This window comes from Osmerus eperlanus, chromosome 25 (assembly GCF_963692335.1).
Source record: "Osmerus eperlanus chromosome 25, fOsmEpe2.1, whole genome shotgun sequence".
Taxonomy (NCBI): Eukaryota; Metazoa; Chordata; class Actinopteri; order Osmeriformes; family Osmeridae; genus Osmerus; species Osmerus eperlanus.
The window spans coordinates 8,967,093-8,993,424 of NC_085042.1; the positions used below are offsets into that span (position 1 = coordinate 8,967,093).

The 26,332-nt window shown below is 50.1% G+C and overlaps 5 protein-coding genes across 6 annotated transcripts; 2 read left to right on the forward strand and 3 right to left on the reverse strand.

Annotated features, from left to right (window-relative positions):
• The first annotated feature begins 1,214 nt into the window (after nucleotides 1-1,214).
• ficd (FIC domain protein adenylyltransferase) lies at nucleotides 1,215-3,905 on the forward strand. Its single transcript, XM_062451698.1, has 3 exons — nucleotides 1,215-1,396; nucleotides 1,617-1,975; nucleotides 2,168-3,905. The coding sequence occupies exons 2-3, from the start codon at nucleotides 1,705-1,707 to the stop codon at nucleotides 3,247-3,249; spliced, it is 1,353 nt and encodes a 450-aa protein (XP_062307682.1). The 5' UTR covers nucleotides 1,215-1,396; nucleotides 1,617-1,704; the 3' UTR covers nucleotides 3,250-3,905.
• A 1,483-nt stretch (nucleotides 3,906-5,388) lies between these two features.
• sart3 (spliceosome associated factor 3, U4/U6 recycling protein) lies at nucleotides 5,389-15,194 on the reverse strand. Of its 2 annotated transcripts, none has more exons than XM_062451317.1 (19): nucleotides 14,729-15,194; nucleotides 13,937-14,063; nucleotides 13,619-13,723; nucleotides 13,049-13,233; nucleotides 12,694-12,799; nucleotides 11,487-11,611; nucleotides 11,134-11,289; nucleotides 10,233-10,371; nucleotides 9,957-10,070; nucleotides 9,705-9,782; nucleotides 9,483-9,541; nucleotides 9,123-9,232; nucleotides 8,929-9,041; nucleotides 8,704-8,780; nucleotides 7,946-8,114; nucleotides 7,393-7,820; nucleotides 6,982-7,134; nucleotides 6,611-6,792; nucleotides 5,389-5,924 (listed from the first exon to the last, which is right to left on the reverse strand). In XM_062451317.1, exons 1-19 carry the CDS (start codon nucleotides 15,041-15,043, stop codon nucleotides 5,723-5,725), a joined length of 2,943 nt encoding a protein of 980 aa, XP_062307301.1. In that variant the 5' UTR covers nucleotides 15,044-15,194; the 3' UTR covers nucleotides 5,389-5,722. The 2 variants fall into 2 exon arrangements, with proteins under 2 accessions (XP_062307301.1, XP_062307302.1); XM_062451318.1 differs by having other exon boundaries at nucleotides 9,963-10,070; nucleotides 14,729-15,193.
• A 6-nt stretch (nucleotides 15,195-15,200) lies between these two features.
• On the forward strand, nucleotides 15,201-16,822 carry iscua (iron-sulfur cluster assembly enzyme a). The gene is made up of 5 exons (XM_062451320.1): nucleotides 15,201-15,358; nucleotides 15,866-15,979; nucleotides 16,063-16,173; nucleotides 16,268-16,346; nucleotides 16,441-16,822. The coding sequence occupies exons 1-5, from the start codon at nucleotides 15,260-15,262 to the stop codon at nucleotides 16,530-16,532; spliced, it is 495 nt and encodes a 164-aa protein (XP_062307304.1). The 5' UTR covers nucleotides 15,201-15,259; the 3' UTR covers nucleotides 16,533-16,822.
• Nucleotides 16,823-17,123: 301 nt separating this feature from the next.
• On the reverse strand, nucleotides 17,124-18,642 carry si:ch211-191d15.2 (oligodendrocyte-myelin glycoprotein). Its single transcript, XM_062451319.1, has one exon. It carries the CDS (start codon nucleotides 18,602-18,604, stop codon nucleotides 17,198-17,200), a length of 1,407 nt encoding a protein of 468 aa, XP_062307303.1. The 5' UTR covers nucleotides 18,605-18,642; the 3' UTR covers nucleotides 17,124-17,197.
• Nucleotides 18,643-22,560: 3,918 nt separating this feature from the next.
• tmem119a (transmembrane protein 119a) lies at nucleotides 22,561-24,971 on the reverse strand. The gene is made up of 2 exons (XM_062451638.1): nucleotides 24,842-24,971; nucleotides 22,561-23,365 (listed from the first exon to the last, which is right to left on the reverse strand). Exon 2 carries the CDS (start codon nucleotides 23,350-23,352, stop codon nucleotides 22,576-22,578), a length of 777 nt encoding a protein of 258 aa, XP_062307622.1. The 5' UTR covers nucleotides 23,353-23,365; nucleotides 24,842-24,971; the 3' UTR covers nucleotides 22,561-22,575.
• Nucleotides 24,972-26,332: the final 1,361 nt, after the last annotated feature.

The window sequence follows — 26,332 nt, forward strand, 5'->3', positions numbered from 1 at the left end:
AGGCGTTGTATCATGCATTATGGAACACTAGCTCCTTCAAGGAGCACCTCATATCATGAGGCCCGGTGCAGAGATGGAACTGTACGGCCCATTGGCTCGTTCTGCCCCACAAATCTACCAAACCATCAACAGGAAACGGTTTATTGTGTTGTATTTTTCTTAGTTTACTCATCGACACCTTGATTGATCATTTTCAACATCATTGATAACAGTTCTCCTTACGGTTGAGCTGTTTCTCACACACACACACACACTTTCATACACACCTAACCCCTCCTGTAAGTCCATCAGAGGGAAGAACCAGAGTCTCAAGTAAATATACTTGCTGCTGTAAAAGCTTGAGATTGCAAAGGACAGATCTCACCTTCCATAAATCACACTCTCGCCCCTAGTCCAGTAAAGGCCACAGGCACCTTTCTGGATGTGGTGGTTTTAGATGACCTTCATAGACTTAAAGCTGCAAATACGTAACATGGACATTACTGGTAGCATCGTGGAACAGGATTGCTGGAACATAATTGTCTTGAGCGTAGCGGGCCGCTCCAAAATTTGAATTCCTACTGGCACTGAGCTGTCTGTGTTGCTAGACAACTCCAACACGGCCTCGTTTGATCACGCGTCATGTTTTGGGTGGACTTTTTGTAGGGGGAACTCCAAACATGGACATACAATGTTTATTCCGGTTTACATCTAGTAAACTGGTACAGCACTGTAGTTATGTTGGCCTACTGTTCTTGAAACAGGATACATCACAAAACACCTTGTTTGTGCATCGGTTGAGGTTGTTGTGGTAATTATAATTTCCGTATTTTGGTTTTTAACAAACCATAACTCACCACATTTTTTAAAAAGTTTTTAACAAATGTGCCACAGCTGCCATCTTTTGGTTGAAAGTGGAACTGTAGACTAATATTTTCTTCCCTTCTTACAACACTACAGTAGCTAGGTTCGTTTTCTCCCTCTGCATCTTTTGCCAGTTTACACTGAAGTTTATCAGTTACAAAATCAAAACATTCCATAATGAACATAACGCAGAACATGGCCAATAGCCTACCACCTATCCACATAAAATTTGATCAAATGCAACAATCCCCACTCCCCAGGATAGAAACAGTTATAGCACAAGCTGACCTAGAATCAGAATGGACATAATGGATGAAACCTGAAGGTGGCAGTATTGCAACTTTGTTGATGTCAGCTACCGTGAAACATCAAAGAATAAGACGTTACCCCGCCCTCCAACTATGTCCGGTCTGCATTTGTGGCATGAAACACGGAAGACAAACCTATACGAAAGGGATATTTAATCTGCGTTAGATGAGACTCGTCACTAGATTCAAAAAACAAGACCATTTTTCTTTTCGGGTGGTTTGCATTAACATGTTGAGTTAACATGGTAAGTGCCTAACGTTAACTTTAGTACCTGGTGTCACTAGCTAAGCTAGAGCTAACTCTTGACAGCTGCTGTTGTTGAAATTGAACAATATTCAGGACATTTAACTAATTGTTGATTTGCATCGGATCAGCTAGCTAGCTAACAAACTCTAACTGTTTCAAGTTGTGCTTGCTGTTGTCATAATTGAAACTCTCTTTAACTTAGTTTTTCTCTCTTGCAGCGGTTTCTCGGCTAACGTCGCTAGGCCATCCCTGCCGGCGGAACTGATAGATGGGGGACGTGTCACTTAAGGATGGCGGATACTAACAATGATGTCTGCTTTAACGTTGTGGCGTTACACCAGCGGCCGAGTCCTTGGCGGATGGGGCCCGCTGCTCTGTTTGCTGTTGGGCTCCCTGGTGGCCCTGTTACTGCCCTTGGTTGGGGAGGAAGACCAGTGCTGTGTCGCCCTGAAGGGAATTGCCCTGCTGCGGTGCCAAATCTGGGGCAAGGCTTCGCGGCCGACAGTCCAGTCTACCAGCCTCACTGTCCCCTTTACCGCTCTTGACGTGTTGCCTCTAAGGCCCAAGCCGAGTTTAGGTAAGGGTATAGTTATTGTAAGCGATTTGTCTTTGTAAGGTTAACAGTAATCCTCACGCGAGAGGAGTGGTGCCAAGTTTAGGTAAACACAAGTTTTTGTAAGATTACCAGTATTCCTTGTATAAGAGGCACCAGTTATTCTCTTCAGAGTGGTTCGGTGTGGTCTGATTGTAATGTGGATGCTAATTTCAGAGACCCAGCTTGAGTCGCAAGCAGCCCTGGTGCAGGCGGTGGAGATGAGGAAGCAGGGGAAGAGAGACAAGGCCCACAAGCTGCTGGTGCATGCCCTCAACCTGAACCCTGACTACGTGGAGGCCCTGACGGAGCTGGGCACCCTCCTGGAGGAGGACAAGGACGTGGTCCAGGCAGACCACCTCTACACCAAAGCCCTGGCCCTCTCGCCCTGCCACGAGAGGGCTCTGGTGAGCCGGGACCGCACCCTCCCCCTGGTGGAGGAGATCGACCAGAGGCACTTCGGCATCATCGACAGCAAGGTGCGCCGGCTCATGTCCATCCCCAAGGGCAACTCTGCCCTGAGGAGGGTGATGGAGGAGACGTACTACCACCACATCTACCACACGGTGGCCATCGAGGGCAACACGCTGACGCTCTCGGAGATCCGGCACATCATCGAGACCCGCTACGCCGTCCCCGGCAAGAGCCTGCAGGAGCAGAACGAAGCGATCGGCGTGGACGCCGCCATGAAGTACATCAACACCACCCTGCTGGCCAGCGCCGGAGCCATCACCGTCAGCGACATCCTGGAGATCCACCGGCGCGTGCTGGGCTACGCCGACCCGGTGGAAGGCGGCCGTCTGCGGACCAGCCAGGTGTTCGTAGGCCACCACATCCCCCCGCACCCCCACGACCTGCAGCGCCACATGCAGGAGCTGGTGCAGTGGCTCAACGCGGAGGACAGCCTCCAGCTGCACCCGGTGGAGTACGCCGCCCTGGCTCACTACAAGCTGGTGTACGTCCACCCGTTCGTGGACGGAAACGGCCGCACTTCCCGTCTCCTGATGAACCTGGTGCTCATGCAGGCGCGCTACCCGCCCATCACCATCCGCAAGGAGCAGCGTGCGGAGTATTACACGGCCCTGGACACGGCCAACGAGGGGGACGTCAGGCCCTTCATCCGCTTCATCGCCAAGTGCACCGAGATCACCCTGGACACGCTGCTCATCGCCACTGGGGAGCACGCGGTGGGTCTGCCCGGAGCCGGCCCACACCAGGCCTGCCCCGACTGCAAGCACACCATCCCTGTACACAACTGACCTGGAGGGAGAGGGGGAGGGAAGGAGAGAGGGAGGGAGCTGAGCCTGACTTGTGGGTGTGTGTGGTCTGTGGTGGGTTTGTGCTTCAGGATGTGTTTATTCCGTGTGTTTTTCAGTTTATTTATGACAGCATGTCCATGCACCTTGAGGTGAAGCTAAGGAGACTATTATTATACAAACATGGTTACCTCCTCTCTTGTAGATTCCACACATGCTGCTTGCTGCTGCTGGTTTCATGTGTTAGTTTTAGCTGCAGAAGGTTTTGCAGGTTGAGTCGTGAGTTACACTGAATACGTTATGGTGTTTCCTGTGACATCAAAATATCATGGATTGATTAGAATTGTTTGATGTCAATTAAGTGCCATAAGAATCTTTTCACTTTCAACTAGTGGTACTCTTTGGAACACTAACATTTTGGAGTTCTGTAGATATTAATATATGTGAAGCATTCTCAATCCATCTGTTTCATATTTAATGTTGCTTGATATCTTAGGCCAATAACATGGAGTTGTAAATGAATATATAAAGTATATGAGAATGTCATTTTGGTTCTTCTGAGGTCAAATGTAATTCTCTTCTAAATAACACTGTATAAAGCCTTTATGTACTTAATTTACTATTTATTTTACTACAGAATAAACTATTTTATTACCCTGGGAAAATGGCCCTTGATTGACTGAGACTTAAATCAGTGCAACGTGTGATCGTTTTGAATTGCTTTATTTAACAGCTTTAGGCTCAAAAACAGCAAAGAAACCACTATCTGACATAGTTACGATACCAAAATGACAAGAGCAGAACTTGGAACAAGCAGGAGGAAAAAACAAAAGGTATAATTGGCTCAACACTCTCCAATACGAGTGGCGAAATGGACAATCACTGTTGAGAAAAGAGTTAACATTTACTCTACCTCCGTTTTCACATAATACCAAAATGTAAAACATCTCAACACAAAATTAGGAAACTACTACACTAATGTGCCTACACCACCTTTTGTAGAGGACATGGAGACAGAAAGTGACTTCTAATTAATATATTTGTCGTCTCCCATCTAGGATTAGGCCACTGTGGTGATAGAACAATAGATATAGCAAATATTCCCTCTGTTTTGTGAACATATAAATGCTTTACAAAACTATGGCCCACCATTCAGGTGTTAAAACACATCACATACCACACCCCTCCCCCCACCCCAACCAATCAGTCTACAGATACAAAAACAATTCTCTGTATTTACCTATTCAAAGCCAAGAGACTTCTAAGGAAATAACGATAGGTGTATTGTTCTTGTGTTATTCCCACAATAGATGGATTTGTACCGAACACTGAAAGCTCTCGCAATCAAACAGCTGCATAGATTATTTTCCCCACTGACTGGAGAAGCTGCGGAATGAGATCGCAAGCCAGCTGTGACCCACTGTGACACACACTGTGACACACAGCTCCCTGCTGCCACGTCATCGCTTGGCCCGAGGCTCGTCACTGGAGCAGCGGTCTTTGACCCTGGTCCTCAGGGCCCACCGTCCTGTATGTTCTAGATGTTTCCCCACTTCCAACACACCTGGTTCAGGGAAACATCTAGAACATGCAGGGCAGGGGACTCGAGGACCAGGGTTGACTGAGTCGAGCAGTCATCCTCAGAGATAAAACCCCCTTAAGTCTAATAATAAATCAGCTATGAATAAAAAGCTTCACTTATGGACTACCTGTGTAGTTATATGGGATGATGCATGCTTTCTAGTGCGAGTGCCTAGTGGATGAATAGGTGAAGAGTTAGCTGGCAAGTCCTGCAAATAACTTATTTGTACAGGTGCAGATCAAACAGGATTCTGTTTAGCAAGGCATTAGTCTTTCATGGCCAGGAGACAAATGTTGCCCTCACAGCAAAGACATGGGCTGTACAATGACATCTTAAACTTTCCTGAACACACACAGGATAAACAAGGACTATTCATTGATGTAATACATCTATGTGAGCTATATACACTACCTTCCATGATACATCTCAAAGTCAAGATCTTGCATATTTACCTTTTCAAACAAAACACATTTTATAAGTTTGAATATAAAAAATACTCTGTTTAGGTTTGTTTCCCTAACCAGAACAACTTCAGCACACCTTAAACACACCTTGCACCATGAGGTTCACAACTTTTTATATATTTACAAACAAATATATATGACACAGCTTTTTTTTAATAAAATATCTTTGCCTTTCAAAAACACAAAACACAAATTGGTCATAAAACAGACATTCTATCACACTTTTTCCAAACAAACGTTCAAAAGGGTCACAGGTGAAGTGGGAGGAGCCAGGGGGATTAAGGCTTTCTCATAGGAGCAGAGCGTCAAGGGGGGGGGGGGGGGGCAGGATTAAAGGGAAGTCTACCTCTTACAGAAACACCCCACCATCTCTCCTCTGTAAGGACACAAGATGGCTTTCCATATCAAGGCAAGGTATGGAACGGAAGCATCATTTTTTCGTCATGAGCATTCTGGCAAAGTCTGAGTTGGAGAGGGGCTTGGCTTGTGCTTCAGGGGGCGTGTCTCCGGCAGAGTTCACCGCCTCGCCGGCTGGTTTAGACGTGGTCCCGTTCTCGGCCTGCCCTGCCGGGCCGGTGTGGCGGTTCAGGGAGCGGGGCAGCAGGGACAGCTGCGTGCGGCCTTTCCCCCTCCTGGACAACAGAACATCCACATCAAACCAAGTTCACTGCGCTCACGTCGGAAAACTATCCATGGTTTGGGGTTTGTCATGTTTACACTGCAACTGGGCTCTTTTGGCTCACCGACTCACGTTGCGCGCACACACACACACACAAGTTAAATTATTTCTCCCCTCTCTCTCTGTGTGTGAGCAAGGCAGGGTGTGTGAGCGAGGCAGGGTGTGTGATGGAGGCAGGGTGTGTGAGCGAGGCAGGGTGTGTGAGCGAGGCAGGGTGTGTGATGGAGGCAGGGTGTGTGATGGAGGCAGGGTGTGTGATGGAGGCAGGGTGTGTGATGGAGGCAGGGTGTGTGATGGAGGCAGGGTGTGTGATGGAGGCAGGGTGTGTGATGGAGGCAGGGTGTGTGAGCGAGGCAGGGTGTGTGATGGAGGCAGGGTGTGTGATGGAGGCAGGGTGTGTGAGCGAGGCAGGGTGTGTGAGCGAGGCAGGGTGTGTGAGCGAGGCAGGGTGTGTGAGCGAGGCAGGGTGTGTGATGGAGGCAGGGTGTGTGATGGAGGCAGGGTGTGTGATGGAGGCAGGGTGTGTGATGGAGGCAGGGTGTGTGATGGAGGCAGGGTGTGTGATGGAGGCAGGGTATGTGATGGAGGCAGGGTGTGTGAGCGAGGCAGGGTGTGTGATGGAGGCAGGGTGTAACTCACGCTCCGTAGGCCTGTCGAGGTACCAGGGTCCTGCTGGGTCCGGGCAGGTCCAGGTTCCTGCTGCGCCGGGGCGGGTTGCTGATGGCCACGGCCAGCGTGTGCTCCTCCACCACCATCCCGTCCATCTTCAGCACCGCCTGAGACGCCTCGGCCTCGTTGGCAAACTCCACGTACGCCAGGCCCTGCAGGGGAACACGCCGGGCTTAACTCACGCTCGCATGCAGATTGTGAACGATGTAAGTGAGGAATCGTTGTAGTGATGCTATTTCTAACCTGACATCTGGTGGAGCAACAACTGCTCCCCCCCTCCCTCCCCCCCCCTCCTCCCCCCCCCCCTCCCTCCCTCCCTCCCTCCCCCCTCCCTCCCTCACCTTGGGCTGTCCTGAGCGGTGAGTGACCAGGCGGATGTCTTTGATGGTGCCGTAGCCTCGACACATCTCCTCCAGCCGCTCCTTGTTGCAGGAGTAGGGCAGGCCAGAGATGAAGATCTTGTGTCTCTCTAGATCCACGCTGTACTTGAACACCTTGAGAGAAACAAACGTAGAAGAAGAGGTTCCTTGGAGATGTTTTACAACACGGAGAAGAGACTCTGTTCTGTGTTTGGGGGAAGAGGGAGGGAGACATGGTCTACTCAACACCAGTCCTCTCCCAGTCCCCCAGATCTACACTCCTACACAAGTACCTGCTCCATGAAGGCTAAGGCCTTAACAATCAAGCTCCTTCTCTATTCAATTCCAGCCCTAAAAAAGTCAAATCAATTACAATAAAATAAAACCACTAACCTTGAAGTCTGGGTTCTTGCTTTTGTCCACGCAGGGCGACACAAACATGGGCCTGCCGTTCACCAACTTCCTGTCCAGCTTCAGAGCCTCCGCCACCGACGCCCGGCCCTCGAACTGGACATAGCCGTAGCCCCTGAAGGTTCCGTTCCCGGCGAACACCAGGCGCACCTGGCTGATGGGTCCACAGGGGTGGAAATTCTCCCTGAGCCGGGCCTCTGGGTCGGGCAGCGTGTAGGCCAGGTTACTGACGAACACACTGCAGTCGTCTCTGCGCTCCTCCGGCTCCTCCTGGCTGTTCTTCCCGGACGCCGCTGACCCCGCCTGGCTCTGATTGGTCCCTTCAGGCTTGCGTCTGGGCGGGGCTTTGCTCTCCGTCTCCATGAACTCCTCCCCCTGTCCCCCCCGACGATGCCTCTTTGCACCTTGCTCTGTGAGAGACCAGGGGAAGGGATGTCATGAAGCGCAAGGGCCGACTCAGTTTCAACAACAGCCTTCTTTGTTTGAAACCCTGTCGTGACCAGAGTTCAGAAGGAGATGGTATCAGGCTCCCTACCTGGCTCGTCGCCCCAGTCCTGGAAGTCCTCCTGGGCCTTCCTCTTCTCCCCAGGGCGCCCGGGGGGTTTCGAACCCTTCTTCTGGCTCTTCTTGTCTGCCCTGGCCCTCCGTCGCTGCTCCGTCTTGTCCTCCTCCTGTCTGGCCTGGGAGGCCTCCTTCACTGCCACCTGGAGGGAGGGAGGGAGGGCAGGTTTAGGAGAAACAGACGGCAGCAGAGAGAGAGGACACCAGGATTCAGACAGCAGGCCTCACAGGGCTGTGTTCAGACAGCAGGCCTCACAGGGCTGTGTTCAGACAGCAGGCCTCACAGGGCTGTGTTCAGACAGCAGGCCTCACAGGGCTGTGTTCAGACAGCAGGCCTCACAGGGCTGTGTTCAGACAGCAGGCCTCACAGGGCTGTGTTCAGACAGCAGGCCTCACAGGGCTGTGTTCAGACAGCAGGCCTCACAGGGCTGTGTTCAGACAGCAGGCCTCACAGGGCTGTGTTCAGACAGCAGGCCTCACAGGGCTGTGTTCAGACAGCAGGCCTCACAGGGCTGTGTTCAGACAGCAGGCCTCACAGGGCTGTGTTCAGACAGCAGGCCTCACAGGGCTGTGTTCAGACAGCAGGCCTCACAGGGCTGTGTTCAGACAGCAGGCCTCACAGGGCTGTGTTCAGACAGCAGGCCTCACAGGGCTGTGTTCAGACAGCAGGCCTCACAGGGCTGTGTTCAGACAGCAGGCCTCACAGGGCTGTGTTCAGACAGCAGGCCTCACCTTGGCCCTCTGCTCGCTGACTCTGTTGAGCCGAGTTTCAGTCTTCTGCACGGCCGTGTCCCAGTCCTCCAGAGAGCCTGGAGGAGACACGCACAGATCAACACCTGACGCAACTACAGCTTCTTCCAAAACTGAGCTTCTGAAAACTGAAATTGTGAGCTTCAACAACGACATGCCAGCTGCCCCAGGCTGTGTGTGGTGTCTGGTGCAGGCTGTGAGACTCACCTTCCACCCTCTCAAAGGAGAGCAGCACCTCACACACGTGTTCTGGGTAGTCTGAGGTGCACTGGACAGCCCTGTGGAGAGCCTTCCTGCAGTGGAGAGCATCTCCGTATGACCTGCAAAAACACACACACACTGTCAGAATCCTCATACGGCTCAGTCCCCCCCCCCTCCCACCCGCAGGCCTGACCCCTGACCTCTCCAGGTTGTAGTACTCCAGCCACATGTTGGCGTACTTGGCGTTCCCCCGGGTCATGATGTTGTCCCACAGCTCGCGGGCCTTCTGCATGTTCCTGCAGTGCAGCGCCTGGCAGAGGGAGGAGCAGGGTGACCATGGAGGACTGACGTGGGGCTACGGCACTTTCTGAGGGTGGGGACCTTTTTGTTTAGGTATGATTTGGTTTTGTAACAAATATAACACGTCTGTATGGTTAGTTTTTCCATATAGTTTAATGTTTATTTTGTTACTATTTCATCTCCAACGTGGCTCCATCACCATGAGGTGAAGCCATGACCATGTGATGTGAGAGATGAGCCTCTCTCTGTCCTGTGTTTACCTCAATCCTCGCCCAGATCTGCATGATGGTACAGGAGGGGTCTCCACTCTCACTGAACCCTGAAGAGAACACACACACACAGGGGGGTGTCAATCGTCCTGCAAGTGGGTGGATAGGTGTGGTGGGGGGTGAGGTGGAGGCCTGGGGGGGTGGAGGCCTGGGGGAGGGGGGTGAGGTGGAGGCCTGGGGGAGGTGGAGGCCTGGGGAGGGGGATGGACTCACTCTCCTCCACGTCCTGCTTCAGGTAGTCCAGGGAGCGGCTGAAGGCTGCCCGCAGATCCTCCAGCTCCCTGCTCGACTCTGCAGGAGGAAACACAGCAATCAGCACATCTACGCATGGATATTATCTATGTACATACATCCATGAGTGTGTGTGCGTACATACATGTGTAATCAAAAGACAAAGGGACACGTGTATACACATAAACTCAGTGACAGAGGGACGTTGTGTGTTCTCGTACAACGGAGACGTGCCTTCACCTTTGCTGAAGTCCACCCTCCTCCTCAGGTAGTCCAGGTAGGCCTGCCAGATGTCCACGTAGTCTGTGGCCTGGATGAAGCCAGCGGTCAGGGCCTTCTCAAAAACATCTGTCACACGCAGACAAATAAAAAACACACACAAGACGTCAAGATTCTGAAGGAGGTCAGTCCTTGTGTTTAGTGTGGCAGTTGGAATGGTGTGCGAACTGCTGTAAAGGGGATCAATCGATCGATCAAACGATTGATCGATGGATGGATGGTTGTGGTTACCGAGGACGGTGGTGTGATCGGCTCTGTGTCTCTCCAGGGCCAGCAGGTAGCTCCTCCACAGGCCCATGGTCCACGGACAGTTCCTGACCGCTCGGTCGTGACAGGAGAGGACGATGTCTCTGATCTTCAGCTGACGGTCCTGAAACGCGGGCGGAAAACAGGTCAGTAACCCTTAGCAACAGCGCACCTTCCGTTTTTCACCTTCAGCGCACGCTGCCTGTTTGTGAAGGCGCTTCCACAGCGAGGGACATAAAGCTGTCGTGTAAATAAAGCTACGGCAATTTAATTATGACCCACCGCCATCACTTTAATCACTCTGATGATTTTTTTTTTTTACTTTAATCACAATACATTTTCATACAAGCGTGAATGCAATAAATAAAGAAGCAAACTTTCCCAAGAGTCCTACATAAAAATAAAAAATTACTCTGAAATAAAGTCAAACGTATGCATAAATAAAAAGAAAATGTGACACATTTTTATATAATATTTCCTGCTATCATCCCCCCTGCCTCTCGCTCTGACGGAATAGCACTTGCTATCTGTTTGCGTCTGCTAAATGACTAAATGTTTGCTGTTTGCAATCTTGGCATCTCATCAGCATCCCATTATGGAGTCAGATGGCTGAGCGGTGAGGGAATCGGGCTAGTAATCCGAAGGTTGCCAGTTCGATTCCCGGTCATGCCAACTGACGTTGTGTCCTTAGGCAAGGCACTTCACCCTACTTGCCTCGGGGGAATGTCCCTGTACTTACTGTAAGTCGCTCTGGATAAGAGCGTCTGCTAAATGACTAAATGTAAAGCAATTACCCAGCCCATGAATACATGAGGAGGAGCTGTGGGGTGCGAGTGGACTAAAGCGTGCAGAGCATCGGGGGAGCGGGGGAGGAGGAGATCCTCACCAGGTAGCTGGTGTAGCGCGCCCACATGTCTGGTACCAGGCAGTTCTCGGCCAGCGCGCGCTCAAAGATGATCTGGACCCGCGCTGGGTCTCCCTCCTTCAGCTCGTACTCCATGTAGCTCTGATACTCTGCCAGCTTAGGGGGCTCCGCCGCCAGCTGGGACACACACACACGGGGACACACACACACACACGGACGGACACACACATGGACGGACACACACACATTAGAGCCAGCTGTTCACGCGCGGCACAGCACAAACAGCAGGTTTAACCCTTTACAGACAACAATCCTTTGTCTTCCCTCATTAACTGGGCGTTATGAAACGGTGGTTGTTGGTTTGGTTACCGTACCAGAGCTTGTTCGTGAGGTTTGCTCTTGTGCATGTGCTGAAGAGCTCGTCTGTACTGCTGGGTGACTGTCTCAGCCACGCCCTGCTCAGACCATTCCTCATACTCCGCGTAGGTCGCGTCCATGTCTGCAAGGTAACGCATTCATTCAGCAGAGGATTTGATCAGAAGAGACGTACAGTACCGGGGGATTTGAACCTGTGGTCTGCTGTCAAGGTGCCTCTAACCACCGAGCTACACCCTCATGAACCACTGGATGTGCAACAGCCCAGTTCTCCCAGGAGACCCCTTCAGGACTGCTTATGACACCACTCATTCAGAGCAAGAAGCCTTTGAAGGAAGCACGTTCATTATAAAAAGGTACCAGATTGTGGAAACGTGATTCGCTCAGAAGCGAATCCTTTTCAGACTCTTCCGAGCTTGTCTTTGTTCTGATCCGGTGGCGTCACGTTTGCCGGCTCCTGCACACACCCCTTCCCTTCTCCCCGTGCCATCCTCCTCTGGACAAAACAGCAGCCAGTGACAGACAGGCTTTATGATAAGGGGGATTATACTGTGAGCGCTGGCACAGGTTAGCGCCTGGGGGAGGACTCAGTCGTTCCAGGAATGCCTCTGGTGGCCGTTCATCCCCAACACACAGAAGCGTTCAGCCCCAACACACAGCACCAGGCAGACAGAGCCAGACCATCTGGCTCTCTCCTGGCCAGCGCTGCATCTCTGAGCAGGACTGCTCTGCTGTGACGGTGCTGCTGGTCACGCTGAGAAGGAAGGCTGTTTGTTAACCCGCTAGTCTGGCTCGCACCACCCGCAAAATCCCTCGTCCAGACTAGCCGTCCGTACCACCTGCTCTCAGAGGGCCCTGGAGGACACAGCCTCTGTGAGCAGCTTCTCTCAGCCTCTCTCTGCCCTGGTCCTCATGTTCTGTACATTATAGATGTTTCCCTCTTCCAACACACCTGATTCTAATGAATAGATTGTTACCAGGCTTTAAACTATCAGCGATCCTTTCATCTGAATCCGGCGTTGGAAGAGGGAAGCATCTAGAACACGCAGGACAGCGGTCTCTGAGGACCAGGGTGGAGACAGGCAGCCTTAGAGGAACACGGTAAAGCTACAGTGGATGTCTTATTACAGGCAGTGAATCCTCTTTGTGTCACACCAGACCCCCCCCAACATCCTATCCTCAGAGAAGTGAAGAGCAAATCCTTACCCATGAAGGGGATGGCCAGCTGGCGGCGGAACAGGGCGTGGATGCGTTCGAGCTGCGCGTTCACCAGCCCCTGCTGCTCCCTGCTGGGGACACTGCCAGGGGGGGGCTGGGGAGAGACATACAGCCGCTTAGAAATATCTGGATGCTTTCTTCTTCTTTGCCTTCTAACACTAAATAACTTTGTTTATCAGTATCATAAACTTCGTTTATCAGTAATGCCTGGCGTCCTTATTGAACGACGTGTTTTGAATTACGGAACGACCTCCGGGGAGATGTGAGATGGAGGGAGAGGTGAGCGTGTGTGTTCCAGGGTCGTGAGTTCAGATGCTGGGGTGGGGTAGCTGGGTGCTCCTACCTGAACGGTAGACAGGATGGCGTTCTCAAACTCCCTGAAGGCATCCCACACGGTGGCTCCCTTCGTCATGTGAAGCCCCACTGCCGTCAGGGCCCTCTCAAAGATGCCCCTCACCTTCTCTATCCCGCCCGGAGACCCCATGCCCCCGATCGAATACTGAGCGTACTCCAGCCAGATTTCAGGGCCTGGGTGGCAGGGAAGACGGCACGTTAGTGATACCGTGAGAGAACCACGCTGGAATAGGAATGGGGGTTGAGAATGATGGGATGGGTGGTTAACCCTCGTGCTGCCTTCGGGTCACATGACCCAAAGGTTCATAACGAACCATCGTTGTGTTTACCCAATTTTACCCAATACAAAAACAAATAAAAATAATTTTCTTTTAACCTTCGCAATGTGGGGGGTCTGAGACAGCCCAACGGTTAAAAGAAAATGCTTCACTTTGTTTTTGTATGCGGTAAAGTTGTCGCAATACGACGGTGGGTCACAATGACTGATGGGTCAGAACGACCCGAAGATAACACAAGGGTTAAGCACTAGTTTAGTAGTGCTTGCGAGTTTATTACTCACATATGTAGTCTTTCACAGCTTTCTCAAACAGCTCGTACACTTTCTCCCGGTTGGGTTCCTCTTCTGTCATGCGAATCTCGTCTTTCAGCCAATCCAGCCAGATCTCTGCAGGACAGATGGGTCAGCCTCCACATACAGCAACACCTACTTCTATAAGACTGACATGTCAGCCTCTATATGTACTCCAATTGTAATGAGGAACAAAACGTATGTTTCCTCAGCAATTCAGGCTCTTTGAATGGTGCTACAGCCGCCAAATGAATAATAGCACAACCGTTTGCGAGGCATAGTCAACAGCACCCGCAAAAAGTCACCGACCTTCTGTGAGAGGAAAAAGCTCGCTCATCTTTTGCCGTGCCTTGCGGAGCCGAACTAACTCGCCCTCTTGTCGGAGTAGTTTGATCAGGTCCACATGACAATTGTAGTCGAAAGCGTTGATTGAAAGCTGAAAGTCAAAAGGCATAGAATCGGTAAGACCAACCATGTATAAATTAAACGGCGCAATAGATGGACTTGTGGGGGCATCTGGCGTGTTAGCAAGCTAACAACCATCTCAGCGACTTGGCGCGTGTTTAGCTCAACACGTTGAGGTCAGGGATCAACCAAGTTCAACACAAGACATAGCAGTAGATGCAGTTGCCTAACAAGCCATATAGCAATCGACACCTTCGTGATACTGTCGCTTTTACACAGTCAGAATGTGACATTTTCAAAGCAGTAGAGATTAAAAGTATCACGACAGTAAATGTCATCCTCTTTGGACAGTTGTTTCTTCATCGTCTATGCTAGTGCTAGTGCCGACTAGCTGGCTTGCAGGCTAGCTATATGTTGTGCAGTGCCAACAATGACTATAATTGAAATGCAAATTCGTGTTAACTAGCTGCGACTGTCCATGGTGAGGAAGGAATATTATTAGACCTACAGCTGTTCGAACCGAACTTACTGTTTACATTTACTGTGTGATTAGCTCTGACCGAGCCAGGCTAGCTCTAACTCCATTCATTCGAACTAAGTAGCTAGCAATGCTAGCTAGCGTCTAGCCAGATCTATGTGCTTTAGTACAGCAGATAGCTAGGTACGGTAGCACTAGCTAGCTCGTCAGCTACCTACCTGTTCTTCCAAACGTTGAATTTCAGCTTCATTTTCCTTCTCGTCCTCGGACGATTCGTCCTCCTCTTCTTCGTCTAAATTTTCGACCCCCATGCCTTCCTCTTCGTCCGACTCCATTTCTCTTTCCATTCCTGCATCTTCCTCCATGTCTTGCAACTGCGTTTCTTCTACGTTCCCTGTTGCTGCCATGTTGGAAGGATAGTGAATGCTACTGGAAATCTCTGCCTGGTAACAGACGGAACTGCCTAATGCAAAGGTAGAGCTTAATTCTGGCAATATCGTCAGTAGTATTGGATGAAGATAATATTCTAGCATGACAGCATGACAAAAGTGGAAATTAAAATACGGTTAGCTGTGTATGTCTGCATTAACTAGCTACTGTACAGCAATTAAATAATGTATGTTCCCTTGTTCAATCTAAATCAACAAAATGGTTTGATCCTCAGACATGTAGGTTAGTGTCATTATAGGGTTATTCCACTAGGTGGCGCAAGCAGTGCATTTTCGATTCTCAACTTCATTTGAACAAACATGGCACTGCTCATGCAAAAGTGCGTGAGTCCGTTGATGTTGATAGGTCGAAGATTATTGACTCCGGAAATCAAGTCAGTATGTCCTTATCACAAAAAGGTAATTATATGCATCTCATTACAACAGTCTTAAGTTTGTGTGAAATTGTCAGCGTAGACAATGCGGCATGATTTCTAGCTAACAGTGGTAGACTAATGCTAAAAAGCTAGAGCTAGTCTATCCAGCTTCCACAACAACTTTAGGTAGATGCTACTATGATTACATGACGGCTTTGATCTGTATGTGTAATTGTCAACTCATACCTTACGGTATGATCTGTACAGTTTTTCTAGGGACCGTAACTAGCGTGAAGTTTTAGCTATAGCATTAAACTGAACTGACCTTCATTTGACAGGCTGAACGAAGTTGAAATAACGTTTTCATGGCAACCATAGGTTTTATATTGAACATGAATTTAAAAACGACAAACTAGCGGAAATTATGGAATAGGGGCCTACAGTAAGCCAGCTAGGTAGTCTAGCTGCTCCAGCTAGTGTTTTCTCTCCACCGTATAACTATTTGACCATCATCTACTGTACGTTTCAAACGTCCTGTGTTTATTTCTAGGTGGTGGACCATTACGAAAACCCTAGAAATGTGGGATCACTGGACAAAAACGCCCAGAATGTGGGGACAGGATTAGTGGGTGCTCCTGCGTGCGGAGATGTCATGAAACTCCAGGTAAATCGACCCACAATCTGTTTAAATGACTCATTTTGTTTACTATGATATAATATATAACTGCTGGTCACGGTTGTCCACAGATTCAGGTGGATGAGATGGGAAAGATAGTGGACGCCAGATTCAAAACGTTCGGCTGCGGTTCGGCTATCGCTTCCAGTTCTCTAGCAACAGAGTGGGTGAAGGGTAAATCTGTAAGTTGAACAACCCCTATTCAAGATGTGATAAGATATGCGTGTTGACAATGATATTACAACGACTTAATTGTATCACTGTTTGTCCATGCAGATTGATGAAGCTCTGAAGATCAAGAACACGCAGATAGCCAAAGAACTATGCCTTCCTCCAGTCAAACTGCATTGCTCCAGTAAGTGTAGCTGACCGAGAAAAAAACCGTTAGCCTCTTAAAACGGATTGCACTGTTTCAATTCTTATGTCCTGTCTTCTTTCCATTCCCCCAGTGCTGGCAGAGGATGCTATAAAGGCAGCTTTGGCAGACTACAGACTCAAGCAGAAGGACATCAAGAAGGAGGAAACCGTAGCTAGCAATTAAGAGTTCCAGCTTGTCACTCAGTCGTGCTCTACAGCATCACAAGGCTCTGGAATCCTAGCCATTCTTGGGTCAAGAGGGATATTATTAAACAGCTGACTGCTCTCTCTGTATAGCAGAAGAGAAAGTTGTTTGTCTGACTTCTTGTGGCTTCCATTCGATGTAAAGCCATTTGTCTGGCAGTCTAAAATGTCGGTTTGGATTTATATTACAATCTGCTCTAATTAATAGTATTGATTCCTGAATATGAATAGGCCTACATTATGGGTGTAATAAATACATGGCTTCTTCAACTTCTTGGAGATGTATTCTACACTTCAATCCCATGGATGGGTACACAGAAATCTATATATGTAAATACAAGTTTATTTGTTATGCAAATTTTGTTGGCATTCAAATATTTTGTTGGCGATTGTTTAAATCTGAATGGACCCTGTGGGAGAAGTCACTCAACTTGGCATGAGGTACAGTTAAATTAACAGTAATTTAACTGGACTTGTAGTATACAACACAAATTATATATCATTATATACAAAAATACATTGTCAACGAGTGTATATTATCTTGTTTCATTCCTCTGAATAAACCAACTAAACCAACAGTTAGTTGCTGCACTTGTACACTTGATTTCACGACCAGCAGAAACAGGTGAAAGGTGTAAGTACCCGTCAGGACTGTTGAAGTGGTGCCACCCTCTGGTGGTGCAGCAGAACTGTTTTCAGGACCAGCAGCACAGCCAGTGTGAGGAGAACTACCAGCACGCACAACACAGCCAGCAGGGCTATCACCGCTGGGCTGCCCTGGAGACTGAGGGTTCTGGGGGTGGGCGAGGGGCCTGTCCTGCCCGGGGGCACGGCCTCTACGGAGGTTGAGCTATTTGGAAGGTATCGTCCCGTTGAATTGTCCAAACATCTCGGCTCCTCGACGGGCAGAGACGGTGTGGGCTTGATGATTTGGGGAGGTGGGTTTACTTCCGTTGTCGAGTTCAGAGCCAAACAGTCTTCGTAGCTCATTACTTGTAACGTGTGGTGGTCTGGTAGCATTCGAGCTTTCGGCTGCGGGTCGGATTCTCCAACGTGGCTTTCTGTCGTGCTCAAGGTGACATCCAGTATTTTCTGTGTTGAACTAGACAGATCTGGAGTCGTGGTTTCCTCTGTAGAGATCGCCAGTCTTCTCTCCGGTCTCGGGGTGAAGCTGAGACTAGGGACGTTCTCGTTCGTTTTGAGGACCCGGGGGCAGATGGCCGTGACCGAGAGGTTCAGGAGCAGGCGATGAGCCAGGTGCTGCGGCTCCACACACACCATGTCGGTGGCCATCTTCAGCCCGCCCCCCAGCAGCCATCGATAAAGGTACAGGATGTCACACTCACACACCCACAGGTTGTCGGCCAGCTCCATGGAGCGGAGGAGAGGCATGCGGTCGAAGGCGCGCTCCGGGACTGAGCGCAGACAGTTGCTGTTGATCTTCAGGACCTGGAGGTTGACCAGAGCGGCCAGCGAGGGAAAGTCCAGGTCGGAGATGCAGTTTGCCGACAGGTCCAGGTGGGTGAGGGAGGAGGGGAGTTCCAGGGGGAGGCTCGTCAGCCGGTTCCCCTTCAGGGTGAGGACCTGCAGCCTCCCCAGGCCCCGCAGGGCCCCTGGCTGAATGGCCCGGATGCGGTTGTCCTCCAGGTCCAGGCGGGTGAGGTTCCCCAGCTGCCGCAGGGCTCCGGAGGTGATGTAGGTGATGCGGTTGTCCTCCAGCAGGAGGCGCTGCAGGCTGGGCGGCAGGCCCCGGGGGAAGCGGCCCAGCTGGTTGTGGCTCAGGCTGAGCTCCTGCAGCCCGGAGAAGCGGCGCAGCAGGTGGTCCACGTTGCAGAGCTGGTTCCGGGCCACGGAGAGGACAGAGGTGCTGAGAGGCACGGAGCGAGGCAGGGCCCGGAGGCCCAGGGACTCACAGAGGACCAGGAGGCCGGGACGGGGGCAGCAGCAGCCGGGAGGGCAGGGGGACGGGGGCAGGCAGGAGAGAGGAGACACCACACACAGAACCAGGAGACCACGGAGGCACCAAGGCAGAGATGGCAAAAGTACACACATCCTTCGCTCAAGTAGAAGTACAGATACTCATGTTTAAAAAGCAGCCATTACTACTACCTGTTGGACCTAACATCATATTAATACAATGTATTAATGTATGGGGGGGTGGGGAGGATGGGATGTGTGGGGCTGGGGCAAAGGTAGGGGGAGAGGGGCAGGGGCAGAGATGTGGGGCAGGGGGGTAGGGGCAGGGGAAGAGGTGTAGGTGAGAGGTAAGAAAATGCAACAGGAGATTAACAACAACTTGCTTGTTCAACAAACTACAGTTTATGAAGAACCATATGAAAAACAATGATGATCCTACTGTGGAAAGATAATAACCAAAGACGAGACCCCATATTCTGATAATCAAGCACCCACATCAAACAGCGGAACCACTGTCTCTGAATTGCTGCAAATTATTTGCATGCACGCATTAATATTCCGGCTATTTACCATTCCTGCTAGACTGTTGTACGTGCTCCTCAAACGACAGACACGCCGGTGATGTGGTCCTTACATGATCCCTGTGTCTCCGTCTCCAGTCCAAACGTTCTCGGAGAATTCCAAACAGCTGCCCATCAAAGTTTAATGACAAACCGTAAGGTGCAGTATTACTTTTTGTGTATCCTCTTCATCATCCAAATTAATGGCGCACTCCAATTCCGATTCGAAGCCAGAGAACAACGTCAGTCTCATAGGACGATCGCAACCTTTGGCAGAGAAACGCAACGCAATTGATTTCTGAGGTTAACCACGGTTGAGGTACATCATCTTCCGGTGCGATCCGGGGCCCAGGAGTTTAGAAGAAAACCTCAAACCGTGTTGGCTGACTGACGGAACGGAGAATATGGGTGGTCCTGAGGTCATGTGCTGTCTCCTTGCCAGGTGGGAAAAGTGAGAGTGGACGGGCAGTATATTCCAGAATTATTTAGCACCTCACTGACAAAGGAGCAGGGAATCCGACCCTGTTGTGAGGCTCTTACGGGGCTCACGTTTCAGGCAGGACAACGCAGTTCTTAGTTTTGGGCTGTTCGGCCCTCATCTTTGATGTTTGCTTTTTGGTAACTCGACATTTCTGTCCCCTTGCCAAGAGATCTCACTACTATTTTGAAAAAGTAGCCGTGTTTTAAATAATAGTTTCGTGCATGGTCAATTAATTACTTTAAAATGCCCTCATACAATAGGGATGACAATACAACAATCTTGTACACACAACTATCTCAGTCTTAACATTTCGTGTGTATTGTAATTATTTTGCAATTTGTGTCTTATTGCTTAAGTTTTACCAAAGATGTTTGCATTAGAGATTTGTTCTGGTGAGGAATCCCAATTCAATCATGTTACAGCTTTGAAAATATGCTCAAGGAAGTCATCATTTACTCACTAACGTTTTCACAGACATGTCAACCCATTACAAAAAGACCAAAACAGAGATCTGATTCGGAGAAATCAAGGTGGTTTCACTTTCAAAAAGGCATTTTCAGAGCAAAGCATTCCATGTTTGTTGTTTGATGGCTGCTGAAATATTGATAGAAACGTGTAAGGCAGCCAGGAGGGCAAACAAAAAGCTCCGATCGGCTCCAGGCTCCAGTGCCTCCGGCAGGCTTTGTGTTGGGGCATGACATTACAGCAAGGTGCCAAACATCAGGGCCAATCACAAATGTAGGCAGGTGAAACATAGTTCTTTTGTGTGTGTGTGTGTGCGTGTGTGTGTGTTGGTTCCTCCTTGAAAGTTATGTACACGTTCACAGATTACAGAAAACATAACAAAGTTTGTGTTTAGGAATTGGAGAACAGGCGTCACCAACCGTACAGTTATCATTCCTCCACAGTTAGACTACATGGCAGGAAATGATAGGATGCACCCAAAAAACATGATACCAATGCACAGGCTGTGCCTCCTCAATTATAAACGTCCATCCTAGGTTTCCTATCAATTCTACTCAGACTGGGGTGAAACAACAAACGTCTTTGTGCACTCCAAAAGACTTTCAGTCACAATTGTTTTTTTTCTTCAACAAATCTCTTTTATTTAATCTCAATAAAAAAAAGAAATTAAGATTGTGTAAACTGATATGTCATAATGTACAACAAAGGAAAAAGTATTTTGGAGACATTGTTCAAATGGATTGTGTTTGTGTATTGTAGTGTACACAGTTAAAGCTGACAGATACATATAAAAATAACCAAACACATCCAAACACATTTTGTCAGGAAATATTGCTCGCAAAAAGATAAGAAATCATCAAGTATTTGTTGTATTGGCACAGTGAGTGAAGTGATAATGAGTTTGTAAATATAATATTGTCATTCTTAATGCATTTTAAAATTAAAAGAACAAAAACATTTAAATAATATTTATCGATGAGGAAATTAGTCAGTCTATACTGTTTATATTTTTGTACTGTAATGTACAAACGCAATTAAGATAATTTGAGGACTACACCTCACAATAGTTTAGCAACATGCAGACAAACAAATACTGACAGCTGTTGAAAGAAATCACATGATCAACAATTACACATTAACATGCTTTCTAATGAGGGAAATATTGTAGAAACGAAAGATGAGAAAAGATGAGAACAAGAAAAAAAAAGCGTGGGGGTGGGGGGGGGGGTAGAGTAAACTAAGGCTTTAACACGAAATGCAGAAATAAAAAAAGTCAGATTCTACAGGCGGGTTTTTGTACACAGCAGTGGTCACCCAGGCAGCTTTGTCTGGACACACAAGACCTCCTTCTCCTCCTTCCCTCTCCCCCCTCCCTCTCCCCCTTCCCTCTCCCCCCTCCCTCTCCTCCTTCCCTCTCCCCCCTCCCTCTCCCCCTTCCCTCTCCTCCTTCCCTCTCCCCCTTCCCTCTCCTCCTTCCCTCTCCCCCCTCCCTCTCCTCCTTCCCTCTCCCCCCTCCCTCTCCTCCTTCCCTCTCCCCCTTCCCTCTCCTCCTTCCCTCTCCCCCTCCCTCTCCCCCCTCCATCTCCCCCTTCCCTCTCCCCCCTCCCTCTCCTCCTTCCCTCTCCCCCCTCCCTCTCCTCCTTCCCTCTCCCCCCTCCATCTCCCCCTTCCCTCTCCCCCTTCCCTCTCCCCCTTCCCTCTCCTCCTTCCCTCTCCCGTCTCCCTTCTCCCTAAGACCTCCCTCTCCTCCTTACCTCTCCTCCTTCTCTCTCCCCCAGGCCTCCCTCTCCTCCTTCTCTCTCCCCCAGGCCTCCCTCTCCTCCTTCCCTCTCCCCCAGGCCTCCCTCTCCTCCTTCTCTCTCCCCCAGGCCTCCCTCTCCTCCTTCTCTCTCCCCCAGGCCTCCCTCTCCTCCTTCCCTCTCCCCCAGGCCTCCCTCTCCTCCTTCTCTCTCCCCCAGGCCTCCCTCTCCTCCTTCCCTCTCCCCCAGGCCTCCCTCTCCTCCTTCTCTCTCCCCCAGGCCTCCCTCTCCTCCTTCTCTCTCCCCCAGGCCTCCCTCTCCTCCTTCTCTCTCCCCCAGGCCTCCCTCTCCTCCTTCTCTCTCCCCCAGGCCTCCCTCTCCTCCTTCTCTCTCCCCCAGGCCTCCCTCTCCTCCTTCCCTCTCCCCCAGGCCTCCCTCTCCTCCTTCCCTCTCCCCCAGGCCTCCCTCTCCTCCTTCTCTCTCCCCCAGGCCTCCCTCTCCTCCTTCTCTCTCCCCCAGGCCTCCCTCTCCTCCTTCCCTCTCCCCCAGGCCTCCCTCTCCTCCTTCCCTCTCCCCCAGGCCTCCCTCTCCTCCTTCCCTCTCCCCCAGGCCTCCCTCTCCTCCTTCTCTCTCCCCCAGGCCTCCCTCTCCTCCTTCCCTCTCCCCCAGGCCTCCCTCTCCTCCTTCTCTCTCCCCCAGGCCTCCCTCTCCTCCTTCCCTCTCCCCCAGGCCTCCCTCTCCTCCTTCCCTCTCCCCCAGGCCTCCCTCTCCCCCAGGCCTCCCTCTCCTCCTTCCCTCTCCCCCAGGCCTCCCTCTCCTCCTTCTCTCTCCCCCAGGCCTCCCCCTTCCCCAGGCCTGGGACTAGTGCTTCCTGAGGTGGCAGGTGCAGACCACCGGCTGACCGGCTGAGCTCTGCTGCTCCTCCTCCCTCCTCTTGGCCTGCTCCTTCGGCCTGGACTCCACTCTCCTCTTCTCCTCCACCTCTTCCTCCTCCGCCACCCTCACCTTTTTGACCTCTTGATGCCTGGGCTTGATGTCCCTGCCCTCCTTGTCCCCGACCAGGGCCTTGGAGGGGGTGCGCAGGGTGGGGGAAGCCTGGCTCTGGAACCTCTGAACGTGGTCAACCGCGTACGGCCTGCCCTGGAGCCCGCTGGGGGGCTTGACCTGGTCTGTGTACTTCCTGGGTGGGTTCGCTGGGGGCTTGTAGGCCTCCAGCTTGCGCTTGTGGCTCATGGCGGAGGCACAGCAGATGATGAAGACCAAGACAATGAGGAGGGAAGTGGCCACGATGATGATGAGCAGGTTCTCCTGAAGGAAGTCCACCACTCGGCTGAGGACGAAGTCCTTGAGGCGGATCATGGTGGTGGTGATGGTGCCGGTGAGAGTGGGAACCTCGGTTCCTCCAGCCCCAGCTCCACCTCCAGCCCCTGCCCCAGGGGAAGGGATGGTGGTGGGGCTGAGGTGGACCAGGAGGGGGATTCTGGTGGAGGACGCCACAGGCAGCAGGAGCTCCAGCTCTGCTCCGTCTCCACTGCCGTCCATGGACATGTTGAACAGCACCGGGGAGGCGTGACAGCCAGGGGCCCACAGCAGCACCAGGGACACGCAGGCCAGCTGAAGACACACACCGAGACTCATCTTCTTGTCAGGCCTGCAACGACAAGAGAGGCTGTCCACACTCAGTAGAACTTGACAAAAATTCAGGACATGTTTAGTAAAAAATAACAAACAAAAGAAATCAGCTAACAAAAAAAAATCCCCATGCTTTTTCGAGAAAAAAAAACAGTAAGGATGTGTGACCCCGTCGATGTTGAAACGCAGTACAAGCCCCTTGAACCAGCCGCTGTAAAAACTCATAATCGAGAAAACCATAAAGTACAGTATATCTCAACTCAAAACACAGTGTATTCCTGTTCAGCATGTCTCCTGTTCAGGGAAGTCATGCAGGGGAAATCTATTTTAACCAGGCTGCAGTCATTACTTATTTGGGGTGGAGTCCGGGAGTTTGGCAGAGTTTTTAATTTGCATGGTGAAGGGAGAGCACACCACACCAAAGCCAAGAAGAAGCTCGATTCCTTGGGTAGCCAACGGGCGTGGGAGCCCTGTGGCCGAGCACTCTATATTTACCCTGAAGCAGGGCGCTTCACCAGGGATGTGAGGGGGTTATTTCTGCATGTAGGGGAAGCTTGAGTGCAGTCTTTGCTTTGGGGACCTGGTTCACTTTAACACTGCGAGAGCGTAATGGGATGAAGTTAGGTTTCAGCCGGTGTTTCTAGGTTTCAATCCAAGTCATGACTTGGATCCTAAGAGTGCTTTGAAACGAGCTCTCTGAAGAAACTAGACACTCTTTCCCCTCTAAGTTCTCTATTCCTCTTGTTATTCTTGCATCCGTCTCTGTATCTGTCACTCTCTGAAACACTCTCATAAACTGTAAAAGTCATGCTGTGGTTCATGTGCACGTGTGTCAAGATCAATCTGTAAACCATTTACAGAGATGCTTCTAATTATGTTATCACCCACTACTAGTTGAGTAACAGACAACTTCTAATCACCTTTGAGATTGTGACTCCTCCCCTCTCAATCTTCCAGTAAATACCATCCATGTCTGCTTCTGTGGTCATGCATGCCCCGTGTGTGACAGAAACTACCATCATGCCGAGTTTTCTGAAACTCCCTGCTTGTGCAGTCTGGGTGGGGAGGAACAGAGCGGAGAGCCTCCACCATGGTATTAACCGGCCATAATTACATCTTCAAGAATAGAGCCTCACTTGGCCACTTACAAGCCCACCCTCACAGAAAAAGCATTGAGGATGATGGATGACTTTTTTGCGACCCTTCCTTACTGTCATGAGTATTCGGTAGTACAGAACATTGGTTTTCCTCTTAAACAAGAACAGATCCTGTTTTCTTGTTCTGTGATCACAAAAGATTCAACCATTTAGATTGAAGTTCACTGGAAACCAAAACACATTCAATTTAAATCATATGCCAAATTGTTCTATAAGAAAAATATTGAAGATGACAGGGTTTGATGATACACTCATCATTTGGTACAACACGCAAAGTCCTGACATTGTCCAACTTAACGAGAATTAAACAAGAAAAAAATATTAAAAACCTTACTTACAGAGGGATGCCTGAGGAAAGAGTCTTCTCCTGAGACAGTTATACCCAGAGACAGAGAGCTAAAGAGCTAGGAGAAGAGAGGAGCAGTTAAAGAGGTTGAAGTGGGTCAGAAACAAGCCTTCGTCTGCTCCCAGAAGTTATACTACGAGTTCTCTCTCTCCAACTGTAAAACTACCAGGCTGAAATAGGTCCACCCCCTCGCTTCTCCATCCTCTTCTCCCTCCCCCATCCTCCACCCTCCTCCTCCATCCCTCCGTCCTCGTGAGTAATATGTGGTCGTTCACAGACATTGTACCCAACCTCAGGAGATGTTTGTTGGAGCTGCGATAAACACACCTGCTGTGAGAGGTACAGCTGGGCAGAGGAGAGCAACACTACAAATTCACCAAGACAGAAGGGATCAGAATAAAAGTATAACCTTTACACGAATGAAAAAAACTTTTTTATTTTTTCATGTCATATTTTTGTTGTTCATTTCAGAAATATCATTGACCTGTTTTTCCTTGTCTTCCTTGAGGGTTTAGGTTGGTTTAGGTGCAGTTCTGTTGGCATATGTGAAGTCCTCTGTGATATTGCTTGTAAAAAGGGCCACATGAATGAATTTTATTTAGACAAAGATAAAAATCAGATCCCCACACCCCACCACAGTCGCAAGGCCACACCACTGTATGTTCCACGGGGAAGGTCGGCGGATATTTCGGTCCTTCACAGGGCGCGTTCCTCGATCTCTCCGCCTCCTATAGAGCCCTCTCTAATTAAACCCTCCAGATTACAGCCTCTCTCTGCCCTGAACAGCCTGGGCACAGGGAACGCCTTTCATCCCAACTCACATGAACAAACTCAACATATAAACTTTACGGCCTGTTACAAGCATGTTTCTCAGAAGTCCGATGTCTCTGGATGGAGAAACTCCACGACAACGTGTGAAATCTTGTTCTCAGTGAAAATCGTTTGAAAAGCATTAAAAATGAATTAATCAGAATATAATGCATAAAAATAAGCACATTACCTATTGTTCACTGCTAGTTCAAACACAGAATCCAGTTCCCCAAAGTCCAGCAGTCCAGGGAAGGGCACTGAGAGACAGACCATTCTGTTCCTCATCGCACCCGTCACGTACAGGGGCATCGAGGAGACAAGGCCCCTCCACACTTTTAATTAAGAAAATCACATTTAACAGCCACATCCTCAGTTATAAAAAAAACAAAAACAAAAAAAGCCATCGCACCCACATTTGGAAACCGCCCCCACGCCCTGCTCAGAGGCCTCCCTCCAGCTCAGTGGAGGAGGCCTCCAGGGAGATGCAGTCCCACGGACGAGCCCTTAGCCCTGGGATGGAGGCGTCAGGAGCCTCAGGGCGGTCCTCGCCGGTGCTCATCAAGCTGGACATGCACACCATCTCTGTCCCTGGCGGCTCTTCAGACATACGCCTGTAGCTGCACCTCCGGGCCCGCAGCCTGGAGAGCAGGAGGCAGAGGAGGACAGAGGTGGC